The sequence below is a fragment of the Artibeus jamaicensis genome, unplaced genomic scaffold (genome assembly GCF_021234435.1).
Source record: "Artibeus jamaicensis isolate MK-2021 breed Jamaican fruit bat unplaced genomic scaffold, CSHL_Jam_final contig_1284, whole genome shotgun sequence".
In the NCBI taxonomy this organism is placed as follows: domain Eukaryota; kingdom Metazoa; phylum Chordata; class Mammalia; order Chiroptera; family Phyllostomidae; genus Artibeus; species Artibeus jamaicensis.
The window spans coordinates 4,788,993-4,802,754 of record NW_026521249.1 but is presented as its reverse complement, the minus strand read 5'-3'; the positions used below and the strand labels follow the sequence as shown (position 1 = coordinate 4,802,754).

The 13,762-nt window shown below is 39.0% G+C and overlaps 1 protein-coding gene across 1 annotated transcript in view; it reads right to left on the bottom strand.

The window, feature by feature from the left end:
• The window catches only part of THSD7B (thrombospondin type 1 domain containing 7B), a 785,104-nt gene that overhangs the window by 514,209 nt on the left and 257,133 nt on the right, over positions 1-13,762 (bottom strand). Inside the window, exon 5 of the mRNA XM_053666773.1 lies at positions 2,290-2,445. Within this exon, the coding sequence (XP_053522748.1) occupies positions 2,290-2,445 (156 nt within the window). The remainder of the gene's footprint in view (positions 1-2,289; positions 2,446-13,762) is intronic.

The following is a 13,762-nucleotide window of genomic DNA, read 5'->3' as shown; positions in this document are numbered from 1 at the left end:
TGAGGAAAAAATACCTTTGTACAAAATGAACTTATTGATTTTTATGGCACAATTAGATCTAGAAACCTATAGAATATGAAAAAATGTGTCAAGTGAAAAACTTAGGCTCATTCTCCAATTTGCAGTTTAGACCATGCTGGTGTTATCTCATGGCTGAAAGTTTAAATGAAGTGGAGAGACGTTTCTACTAAAATCATAAATGGAGTTTTATGTTACTTAAATGTAATTATTAGGATAATATAGTGTTGTCTAATTTTTTTAATCCTCATCCAAGGATATATTTATGGAATTTAGAACAAGAGGAAGGGAAGGCAGGAGAGACATACAGATAGAGAGAGAGAGAGACCTTGATGGGAGAGAGAGAGACATCACTGTGTTTCTCAGTTGGTTGCCTCCTCTGTCCATCCACCCTGACAAAGGATTGAACCCACAATCTACGTATGTGCCCTGACCTCGGATCAAACCTAGATATTTTGTTGTATGGGACAATGCTCCAACCAAATTAGCCCAAAAGGGCTATGTCTAATTTTAGATCAAATGTCAATTGGATAAAATAATGTTTGAAAGTTATGTTGCCTTCAGAAAAACAGGAAACAATTAATTGATCACTAAGGTGATTTAGAACAATATCTAATACTAGATCCTTGTGCACATGTGGACCATAAGACCATGGACTGTGGGTCTTAGTATTAATGAGAAATTACTGGTACCCATAAACTGGCAAGGCTTAGGGAATGTTATGGGTACATGTCAAATAAGAAAGCGGCACTAGCCCCCAACCCCCCTGGTTCCATTGAGATCCGGATTTCTATTGTTTGGTAACAAAATCAAACTTAGGTGCTTCTTCTTGCTTTTGATTCAATACATACCCTCCTCTCCTGCCTTAGAATAAGAGTTAAAATAAAGGGAAAAGCCCAGGGACATAATGTGTGAACATGAGCATGAATATAATGTTCATTTCTGCATTGCGGGGACTGTTGAAATATGGGGTTTTGAATGGACCCAAATTTCGGCTGAAAGCACCAGCTTTGGAACATCTAACACTTTTTCATGTTTTCCTTCTTTGCATGTGATCACTAAAATTAGTACTTAAGAAATGCAAGCCCTGGCTGGTGTAGCTCAGTGGATTGAGCACAGGCCTGTGAACCAGACAATCGCGGTTTGATTCCCAGTCAGGGCACATGCCTGGGTTGCAGACCAGTTCCCTGCAGGCCAGTTCCCAGCAGGGGACGCACAAAAGGCAACCATACATTGATGTTTCTCACCCTCTCTCCTTCCCTTCCCCTCTAAAGATAAATAAATAAAATATTTTAAATTAAAAAAAAAAAAGAAAAAAAGAAATGCAACCTAGCTTCGGAAACGTCCTTGGTTCTTAATAAAGGGAATAAGGTGGAACATCAATACTTGTTAATTTGTTCCAAAACTCAAGACAAGTGCCAAAAGTGACAAGTACATAGCAATGAAGAATTTTCTTTTGCAGGGTAGGATCATGATTCATACTAGTTCCAGCAAGTGCAACAAGTCTTAAGCAAGGGCCAAGAGCTGAAACATTTTCTTTCTCATCAAAATGCCATGAGTACAGGGTTTGATAAGCTCTGAAGCTGTCGAATACTGAGGTACGACTGTATTTCTCCTTAGCACTGCCATTTAACAGGACATAATATTAATGCAAACTGAAGAGCCAACGAAAGAAAAGTCAAAATGTCACCAGAAATGAACTGCTGAAGATGAAGATGTGTACTTTTAACAGCAAATAAAAGAAAACAAGATTACAGAGGCCTACAAAATTAAGCACATAAAGTGTTAAGATTTCACTTTAAGGCTGAGGACATCTGAAAGTAAACAACATACATAAATGCCCCATATGAAAATATAAAGCATAACATCAAATTCAGCATGTGGAAATCTGAAAACAGATATGTAAAACATTTGTTTCCTGATGTGTTTATAGAAATCATGTCTAATTTCCTTGGCATACCATTCCATATATAAAATATTGTTACACCATTTTTTTTGAGTAATAATCACTTCACTAGCTATGACCCTGCTTGGAAGGTCAACCAAGGTCAGAGTCTGTGTTCATGGAAATGTCCCCATTGGCCTCTGTAATAACTGAATGCTGTCAGGCTCAAGCTGGTAATCTAAATTTTACAAACATTGTCTTAAACAGGTTTAATCCGCTACTTAGCTACTAGGATGTGTGTGTGTGTGTGTGTGTGTGTGTGTGTGTGTGTGTGTGTGTGTGTACACAATGGAAATGAATGAAGCACACACAAACAGACCACTCACCTTTTCTCCCCTGGGGATCGTGGCAGTTTTCCTGGATACACGGACCCCAGGCTGACCAGGAAGACACTATACAGTCTGTAGAGCAGGGGATATTGCAGAGCTGAGAGGCTGCAGGGGCAGGTCCCAAACATAATGTCTTTTCCACAGGTCTAAAGACTAAAGGACAGAAGAGGAAAAAAAATAATGGACCACATCACATTCTCTGGGTATCCCTAGAACTGCCCCCATCTTTGTGAAAAGGTATACAGGAACAAAATATGAAGCACTCTCTAATGCTCACTGCTGAGCTACACATTAGCAGCAATAGGGTGAGAAAAGGCAGTAAAAAAGAACATGCACTTAAGTTTCCTGCTTCACAGAGTATTCCCTGGGAATCAAGAGAGGCCTAAAAATATAGATATAAATTATCTAGAGTTATGACTAAAAAAATTAAATGGCTTTGTGAAGTTACAAGATGAATCCTTTTCGACTATATTAATGACTGGATCACTTGAAAAAAATCAAAACTGAACCCCTGAGATAGGGTGTTTAGCATAACCAATCTACTGCTGTTACTCCCGAGTGGTGCAGCTTGCAAAGACACAGAAGAAAAGTGGTTCTTAAAATAAGAAGAATAATCAGGATCTATGATTGCAGAATTAGCCCCCGAAAGTCAGCTTTATTAGTAAGGCTACCCAGAGACACAAGGAGTGTCTGAGGCGCCACAGGAACCGCTAATCCAGGAGCCTCTGAGCTCTCTCTCCCTGGTGCGCCCCTGCCCCCAGAGAACCCCCAGAACTGGGTCCCTTCAGGACGCAGAAACCACCTGGGCATCAGTGGCCTTCACCAAGTGCTCTCCGTTTGCAGACCCATCTGGGCACCAAAAGCACACAGGGGAAGAAAAAGATGAGAGGATGCTTCTCGCAGAGTTTAAAACATAAAAGTAACTAGGATAGTGATACCTAAAAAATAACACAAGAAACAACAAATGCATACATACTTACACTTGCACAGAATGATCCCACATTAAGGAGGTTTGGGAGCAATTCAGAGTTTAGTAAGAGCAAATGGTTTAAGTTCAGAAGGTTTCATCTTACAAACTGGCTTACACTATTGTCTAAATATGCCTTGTGTTATTTCCATCCAGGGAAGCAGATTAGAATCGCTTCAAAGGCAGAGACTGGTATGAGAGGATGGGTGGTGAATCATGACATCCACTTTGCTCCCTCACACTTTTCGTGACACGTGGATTAAATCAGGTAAAGTTGGCACTGAATCACTGCTGTAACCAGCAGAACTCTGAACATAATCCAAAACGATAGCAAAATAATTTTTAAATACTGTCATAAACAGGGAGAAAAAGGGTTTCCAGTGAACAATGGACCAGCCTGAGGTGATTATGGAGGGTGAATGAGAAAAGTAAAAGGTTGCAAAGAAGAATGTTTTGTTTGAAATGAATTCTTTTACAGTTAAACAAAAGAATTTGACCTGACCTAAATAAAAGGCAGGGACAAAGCAAGAGTGCAAATGTAAATGTCAAAGGTCACAAGCCCATGGAGGAGACAGGTAAAGGTAAATAGAACAGGTATTGGGTGAATGTGAAAGGAAGAGTGAAGAGAGCTGATGGTCAAGCAGGGACAGTGCTGGTGATGGTAACAGTGGATAGGGAGGCTGGAGGGACCGGGACTGGGGATGAACACGTAACACTGACGGACTGTGGGTAAAGAAGAACCCATAAGATGGAGGGAGGCGCTTGTGATTTCTTTCCCAGGAGTGGGCAAGAGAAGACACACGAGACAGCCATTCACTGAGTAAATTATGCATTCACTCCAAAACCACTGAGTGGCCGCTCTCAGTCAGACTCTTCTGAATGGTGTCTGCTTTCAAGGAGCTCTAAGTCAAGAAGAATAAGTCAAGTATCTTACTTAACAAAATTGATGGAAGGAGATGCTTCAGAGCACGCTGCATAGCCACAGGTCTTAAGGCACAAGTATGTGTGTATCTGGACCCATGCTAATTAAAATGTGTTCTCACAAACTCAAACTTTAGCTCTAAAAACCAAACCTGGATAATGATGGATAGAACTAGGACATGTAAACTGATTAATCTCCTCATTTAATAAACATTTATAGTGCCTGCCAGGCACCAGTTACAAATATCAATTCATTTAACCTACATAACTTCCCTCTGAAGTTATATATATATATATATATATATATATATATATATATATATATATTTTTTATATATTATATATATTATATATATATTATTATTTCTAGCTTAAAAATGAGGAAACCATGACAGAAATATTTGCTTTCTTTTCCACAATTCCAGTTACTGAGCAGAGGGGCTGGGATTTGAATCCAGGGGTCTGTCTCTTAACCACGGCACTAAGTGGTGTCTTCACTGATCAATCAACCTGCATTGAAAAGTGCCTCCCATTTGTTAACATTGTGTTAGCTGCTGAAGCCAGAATAGTGAGTAAAACAGACAAGGTCCCTGCCTCATGGGGCCCATATGCCAGTGCGAGTTGACAGTAATCATACATGAGTCCATGTGGTCCAAGATCCAGACTGGTGAGCTGTTATGGCTGCTTCCCTGCCCCCTGCCATGGCTCTCTCCCTGCAGCACCAGCCCGACAGAGCTCAAGTCTCTGAGGATCAGTGCTGAGAGGACACCCAAACATCTCAGCAACAACACCCAGAAGACAATTGCTGCTACGACTCTGTACCAGAGTCCAAACTAGTCAATGATTGTCTATGTCAGTTAGGCTCCTGGTTGGCAGTGCAATTGAAGAGACTGGGAAACTTGTCCTGAAGCTCTTTGTTCAGATATGCTAATATGGCTCATCTGTTGTGGACTGCTCTGCCTGGTTTCAGGAATTGTAACCCTAACCCACTCCATCCCCCCATGGCTAAGGCTGTGAGTGACCTGAGGAATGTGAGCCACAGGAGACAAAGCTTGTCTCTAGTATCAAACGCTGCCTCAGTTCCCTCTCCCCGACCCCAAAGCTTGGTTGGAAGTCAATTATGGGTAAGTCTCCTCACAGCGGGGAGCAACCTAAGCCAGACTTGACCACTGGGAGGCCTTCATGGAAGGACTGGGGGCGGGGAGTCGCAACAAAGAGTGAGCAATAGACCCTTGCCCTCCCCCGCCCCTCCCCCCCCATGTGACAAGGCCCGAGTCCCCACTTCTTCTGGGAGAAGCTCTCCCTGGCTCTAATCCCCTGAAACCTGAATACCTGTTGGGGAGAGGTGCAGCTCCTTGCCTTGCTAGATCCTGTCCCAGGGAAAAATCTGGCATCACAAAGAATTCCTGAAAAACCTGTGAAATCTGCTCTGCTAAGAGTGCTTTCATTCATATAAGGGTCTGAGCAGGAAATGAGTATGTCTCCCAAAATTTTTGTGAAACTCCCTTCCTGACAAACACGGACTGAGACTAAGCCCTCAGATTTCTTTGAAATGTTATGTACTGTTTGATCCTTGCCGCCCTGTATTCCTGTGTATTACAACCCAATAAAAGGCTTTGGAGGAAGGGGCTCAATGCATTTTTCCCCTGAGAAACTGGCCACCTCTCCTCCTCAAGCAGATCACATCTTGTCTTGTTTACTTTCATCCATGGTGGACAGGGGGGGCATGCAGGAAAAGTTGCCCCCACACTTTTTTGTAGGGCTGTTGAGGGTTATTGGGAATTGTGGGGTTACGTTCCCTGCAGTCCCCTCTGATAAATACTTAACTGCCCATCAGTTGACTACTAGACATTAGGGCTAATGTTACCACTAAGATTTGAGAGTAGGAGAGAGGGACACAGGGAGGGACTTCCCTGGGGACTACTCAGTGACATAATGGAAGCCCAGGGATGGGACTGAGGTCATTTGTCAGAGCTCTTATGCCTCTCCAGCACCTGCTGCTCTGACAGACAGTAGCTCTTTACCCATATCAGTAAATTCTTCCAGTCCCAGGCCACAGGTCTAAGATGCATCATTTAGGCATTGAATCAATGCACTTGGGTCAGCCTATCTCCATCTCAGGCCCCCTGGGCTACATTTGTTCTACATATAAATCATGAGTAAGTCACAAAATACTTAGCAGCTTCAGACCACTTAGATAGTCATCTCCCCAAGAAGAGTGAACACAGGATATTACTGCGACTATTGACTGAGAACTAGAAGGGAGCCTTTGACCTAATTAATTTAGTTCAATTCAACAGTTTTACTGAAAATCTAAGCTCCAAAGATATTAGGTGCTTTTCCCAAATCCACTCAGTAAATCCAGAGCAAGGGAAGCCCTAAGTTTTTGATTTGTCTCCACCTGGTCCTCTTAATTTTCTTTTCATGGAATGAAGGCATCAGATGAGACATAGGAGGTCTTTTATACCAAGAAGATTTTGTTTTTGAATCTCAGTGACCACAACTAGAGGCAGCCAGTGCCAAGACAGGTCTAACGTATCCACCTGGGAAGGCTGTGGGCTCCATTTAACTCTTTAAACAAAATCTGAATCCTTCTTTCTCCTCCTTCACTGATATTTCAAAACTCCTCCCAAACTCTTCCCAAACTCTTCCCAGACATTCTCTTCCTCACTAAACAAGAGGTGGTAAGACCGAAATTTGCTTCACTTCAAATGACCATTTTCTAGTTTTATTGGGAGCTGTTCATGCTGTAGTAAGATTGTTTTGGGGTGGCTGGGGTGGGGACCGTGACCTGGGCCACCGGTGAGTGGGCGGTCTGTGTATTTTACTTTTTTTGGAAGTTCATTTATTCCTGGCCAAACTCCAGCCACAAGGTCTATAGGGGAAAAAATGCTGCTTTTCTATTCACCTGCACTCCTTTCTCTGAATCTGTGAACTGAAATGACTTTAATTCTATTTACTAATTCTGTCTTCTCTAATGCAGGGAAGTTTTGCTCTAATCAGTGACCTATTCAGTGAAGGGCTATGCTTGTCCCTTGTCCCACTTTTTCCAGTTGCCTTTTAAATGTTGCCTTGAGGCCTCTCGTGTTAACCAACTGCCTGACTAGATCAGCAATTACCCAGGATCTTATAGGCTACTTAGCCTTTGGATGCAGCAGTGTTAGGCCCTCTGGAGACCTCTCAGAGCCATGAAGTGTTGAAAAGTCAAAATGACAGATAACTAGGATACACTGGCATCGTTCCATAGCAGTAGCTTTCTAAATGCTAGAGAATATATTACAGCATTAAAAGCAATTGTACATATGCAATAGTCATTAAATTTTGTGTATTTCAGTACTCAACCTGTAATTTTTTATTTGTAATAAGAAATTATCACATTGACCTACCTTACAAGAAATGTGGAAGTCTGCTACTAACAATTGCAAAGGTGCTCTAAATAATGAATTACTCCATACACAGAATGGTAATTAATAAGAGGGAAAAATATGTTGGGTAGATGATATGCCAAATGTTTAAAAAATTATTCTTAATTCTAGAAATGTACAAAGTTCATGATTTGCTTTAATCACTAGGTAATTTCAGATGAGCATGCTAATTCAATCAAAATGAATCGTAATTAAGAAGAAAAATGCCTGTTGTGATTATTACCATGTGACTGCCACTGCAAAGAAAAATTAGTCCCTTCACTTTTTATTTTTGAAACTAAATCAAGTTCTAATTCAAACTAATGTGAATTAATACAGAAATAAGTTGGCAAAGATTCAATAAGAGTGTATTACTCCCCACCCTTACTGATGCCATTTTGTTAGATTTAAACTTCAAAGCTTTTTAACTCCTTGAAAGAAATTAAACTGAAACTGCATCAAAATATTTAATTTATTATAATTAGTAACCTGGCATTGCTCTCTAGTTTATTTAAAAAATGAGTTACACTTGCTTAAAGTAAAAAGGGCTATCATAGAAGTCATTGGCATTTTCTTATTTTTAATATATCTGTTATTGAATGAAAAGTCTTTAGTGTTTCAAAATTCAGAAAGTGTTTGAGGTAATTAGTCCATAATGGAGTTCACCTTCTCCTCCAGAATGGAAAAAAGGTATCTTGAAGATGGTCAAGGAATTAGTTCCAAGACAGTATTTTCAAGGAGATATTTTCCTAGTATTTTAAAGGAGATGAAAAGAAAACAAAGCTGTTTCTATTTCCTGAGAACTCATAAAACCTGGATTATCTGCTAGCTTTCTGTTGGGGTAGGAAGTACACCCACGAACAACGCATTCCATTTTCAGCTGATTTTACATAACAGATCTGATCTCCAGAGTGACATCAACCTGCACAAAGAAGTCAGACAAAGAATTGTGGTTATTTCAATTTTCCAAACCACATGCAGGCACTGAAAAACACAAGGGGATATTCCCACTCAGAACTCAGGAGCCCCACATTCCACGGGCTCTCAAAGAAATGACAAAAATAGGAACAGTCATTGCTAGGATTTAATTCAAAACTAATGGAAGAGACTACTTATGCAAAAATGCTGCTTTCTAAATGATTTTTGAGAAACAATATTGCCTCTGACATATTCATTTAGTGAGTACACTGACTTGGCGGAAATTCAATCCGCCTCACTGCTAAAATAAATAGTCCTCTTCTGCAGACTGAAGGAGTCAAGTGGTTGAAGGGGAAAGATAAATAATATTACAATTTTAAACAGAAAGCTATTTTCCTTCAAGAAGCTTCATGTATTATTTCAATTCCCTTTTGCCACTGGGATTTGGAAAACAATGTATCATTCTTTTAACTTAGTGGATAGAATAAAAACAAATCTGTCTTCCAGCACTTATAGGCAGCTTAAAGAACTAAATCACATCTCATCCGATTATACCTAATAAAGCTTAATTTAGCCATATTGTAACTCTCCTGACAAAGTACTGTGCAAAACAATTTGGCAGGAGGATGGGTGTGTATCTACAGTAAATTAAATATCTAAAAATTATTCCTGCCATTACAAATGATTATGTGAAATTTGGCCACATGTTGAAAAGTTTTCCAAATTTCATTCATTTCACATAGCCAATTAGAAAATGTCTGTCAGCTTGTGATTTTTTCAGTGTTGCTGAGTAACATGGAAAACAATATTCAGACTAAAAATGAAGACAAAAGATATAAAGTATGTGTACAATTTTAGAACGTAATTAGAACTAAGCCTATCAGTTACACAATTCAGGGAGGAATACAGTACTTTTCAGACCTAAATTTATATGTTTCTATCATCAGATATCATCTCCTCTGTTCCAATTTTGAGAATTTTTTTATTATTTGCCATACTTCTAGCTAAAAGCTAGTATGGGAGTCTGGAAAGGATGGAAAGAACAAGAACTGACCTAAATGGCATCTTTTAGACCTTATAGATTTAAAAATACCATCAGTGATGAGAGAGAATGGAAAGAAGACAAGTGAACGATGGGGAAGTAAGTGGTCAGGCAAGGGGACAAGTGAGAAAGCAAAGAGGCAAGTGAGATCAAGTTCTCTCCCGAGATGTCAGCAACAGGATATGCCACGTCAAGAGATGCAAGTATCAAAAGGGTTTTACTGCAAGAGTCTTCATAGCAGCACTCTGCAACCTACAATTCACTTTCCCACCCAAACAATGACAAGAGCTTAATAAGAGGATGGCTGCAAGTGCCTGTTCCACTGACTCATGTTAGTAATAACAGCTGATGCATACTGACAGCCTACTTGGTTCTAGGCACTGTGCTAAGCACTTAAATACAGTTTCCCATTTATTCATTACAATCACTCCCAGGTAAGGACAATTACTGTTCCCATTTTAGAGATTAAATAACTGAGGATGAATTACTTGACTTAAACAACAAAGCTGGTAAGTGATAAACAGTGAGCCAGGGCTCTTAAAAGCCCCTATCATTTAACGCTACATTATACTATGATGTTGGATTTGTAATAAATTATAATAGAAAAATCTGCTGTAACAGTAATAATTTATCAGAAAAATGTGCTCTGGCTGATGTGGCTCAGTGGACTGAGCATCGATCAGTTTGTGAACCCACAGGACAGCAGTTCAATTCCCAACACATGCCTGGGTTGTGGGCCAGGTCCTCAGCTGAGGGCACGTGCAAGAAGGAACTAGTCGATGTTCCTCTCCCTCACTTTCTTTCTTCCACCCCTTCTCTCTAAAAATAAATAAAACCTTTTCTGAAAAATAAAAATAAATGAGTGAATGTTGAATCCACTTCCAATTTTTTTTCAAGTGAGATCATATTGAAAAAAAAAACTTAAAAAATATCAGCAGTAAAGGCCAAACAGCAGTAAAGGCCAAACCACAGTAAAGGCAAGTGTTAAAGGAGAATGAGGAGGGAGATTTGTAATTTTGATGTGATTCTGAAAGGTATTTACGATTGTTATTTAAGGTGTGAGGGAGTAGATGAAATTACATTATAGCCCTGGCCAGGTGGCTCAGTTGGTTAGAGCATCATCTCATACACCAAAAGGTTGTGGGCTCGCTCTCCAGTTAGGAAACAAAGGCAAACAATGGATGTTTCTCTTACATCGATGTCTGTCTGTCTGTCTGTCTCTCTCAAGTTAATAAACATATCCTTAAGTGAGGATTAAAAACAAAGACAGAAACAAATTAGATTATAATGATTACTTTCATCTCAAATTTAGGTTTAGGGCCATTCCTGATGAATTACAATGAGCACCCCTCCCGCTTTTAAGATTTTCTTAAGAGGAAGGGATTTTGCCGAAGAAACCATTTGGACAGCTCTGAAACTGGGCGAAGAAGACAAGTGTATGCAAAGCTCACCTTGCACTGGGTACACATAGTATTACAAGCACAGTTCTGTCTCTAAACCAACCCTATCCAACCCATCACCTGAAATAGGACAGAAGTTACTGAGCAATGTTCCTAGGTCCACTGGACAAGAAGGGGAAAGAAGAAGGAGGTTAAAAATACAAAAAGACATGACGGAGATAAGGACTTCTCAGATCAGAAAAGGGAATGGGAAGATCTGGCAAGACAGGTAAGAAGAAGGTGACAGAACACAGAGCCAGGACTTCAGACCTCAATTCTGGTCACAAGATGCCCTGTTGGTTCATCAGAACAAAGCCAGCCAGACCTTTATCCGTGTGGATTTAGAAGGTGGGTCTCTGAACCTGAAAATAAACTGAATGAGCAGTTTTTAAAATGTTAGCAAGAATGGAAAATCCATATTCTTTTAGGTGACATAGTCCTCTAAGAACAACATGGTTCGACCAAAAGCTTTAAGTTCTTTCTAAAGAAACAAAAACCAAATGGGAAACTCTTAAAAGAGTTTACTTCTTAATCCTGGTCACCTTTCTTTCACCCATCTCCCCAAGCCCCTTCTATCTAGAAACCACAAATTTGTTCTCTGTATCATGAGTCTGTTTCTGTTTTGTTTGTTCATGTATTTTTTTAAGATTCCACATATAAGTGAAATCATAAAGTACCTGTCTTTCTCTGTCTGACTTATTTCACTGAGAATGACACCCTGTAAGTTACAAGGGCCACAGGGAGGTAAGGTAGAGCACAGGGGAAGACAGTCAATTATATTGTAATAAGTATGTATGATATCAGATGGGTACTGCACTTACCGAGATGATCACTTCATACAGTATATAAATGTCGAACGACTAAGTTTACACCCAAAATTAATATAATACCATATGCCAACTCTAACTGAAAAATAGAATTTTTAAAGTGCTGTGATTATTTTAAAGGGTCAAGAAAGAACTATTTGTAAATATGCACACCGTCCTGTTTTTAGAAAGACAACCAAAGGCCTCACTCTACTTAATATCCTTGTTAGCATATGCTGTTGACACTTTAAATTGCAAATCACTTTAAATTAAATAGGTTAGTTCAACTGCAAAGGAAGGCTCATGGGATTCACCAGGTCCCTGTGCAGTGATAGGGACAGGACACTGCATAGTAATTTTAAATGCAGAATAGTTGTTTCTATGAGGAAATGCACTATGAATTTTCAGACGTAAAACAAAAAATTACAAATGGAACCTCTGCGTTGGAAACTGGATGAAATCTCCCTCCTCGAAGACCTATCCATATATGACAAGTGAAGGCTAACATTATAAATTAGTAAGTAGCTTCTAACCTGGACTCACCAGTGGGATCTCACACAGACTCAACTCAGAAGCACTGTGTCAGAATTGGGGAGGGGTTAGCAGAGAGTTCATGGATTTATATCTTCAAAAATCTTTATAAATTACAGGTTGGGGACTAAATCCTATGAATAATTTATGAAGCAAGATTTAGAAAACCCAACTGGAAAATACTATTATTAAAAATCCACTAAACTGAGATCCTACCACTACCGGTGTGAATTGGGCAAATCTCTTGGCAACTGAGCTTCTGTACAATAAATAAGCCACCCAGTGTTTCTCACTTTTGCTACATTATCTCCCCCTTAAGGAGTCTCTGTAAGCACTTTTTCCCTAATTGTCCCTCACTTCCCCATGACATTTTTACACCACAAATATACTGTGCATATATTCTATGTGGATAAAAAGTATAAGATTTTGTCACCCGAGAACCAGTTTGGTCCCTTTGGGGACAGTTATCACCCCCATTGGGAATGCCAGGCTAGAACCCATAGTGAGCTTACATTGTGTGCTCTCAAGCAATTTGCAAGTATATTGTGATCTCATTAGCAAAATAATTCTATGACATAAATACCAATGTAACTTAGTACCTTAGTAACTTAGTACCTAAAGTTTCCAATGAGAGATGATTTTAAAACTCTGTCCAACTTTTTAAATTAGTAAATGGCAGAGACAGGACTTGAACTCAGCCAGTATAAGTTTGGTTTTCCCTCTTCATTACCATCTCAGGCCCTGAAATTCTTAGATTTATTGTACATTTCCACAGCTGTAAACTGGAACCTATCTTTCTAACGGTTCAGAGCTTTCTAAACCTCTGTTCACTTGAAGTTGTGTATATTTTCATAACAATAATCAGGGGGTAATACATTAGCCACTAAGATGCTACTTTCTGGTAGAATTCTGAGGTATGTAAAGAATAGGAACAATTTAAACTAGCTGATAAGTTGTACAATTTTATAAATTTAGTTTTTCTTAAGTAGCTGTCATGTTATTAAAAAGCCATTTGAGAAGTTATATACTCTAATTTTTCATAATTATATACATCAGAGCAAATAGGTTATATATCTGACAATGACATATATTTTAAAATATTATAATCATCTTCTATGAACTCTTCCTTTAAGTGAAAAAACAGCAAAAATAATAAGATGATAACAATTATTTAATTTTAAGATGTTCTTTTATAATTTTGCATTAAAAGCAACACAGATGTGTTTATAGGTTATTAAATGCAAATAAACATTAAGCCTGAAAGTGTTATTACCTATTTTAAAAGGTAGTTGAATCAAATTTTTCAATGTAAAAAGTAGATTTTTATAACATAAAAAATATAGCTGCAATAATTGTTTTATTTTTGAAACATTTATATATTTGGACTGAGGTGCTCTAACAAATACTGTTTTGCTCAATCCAATGAAACTCAAAGACAAGAT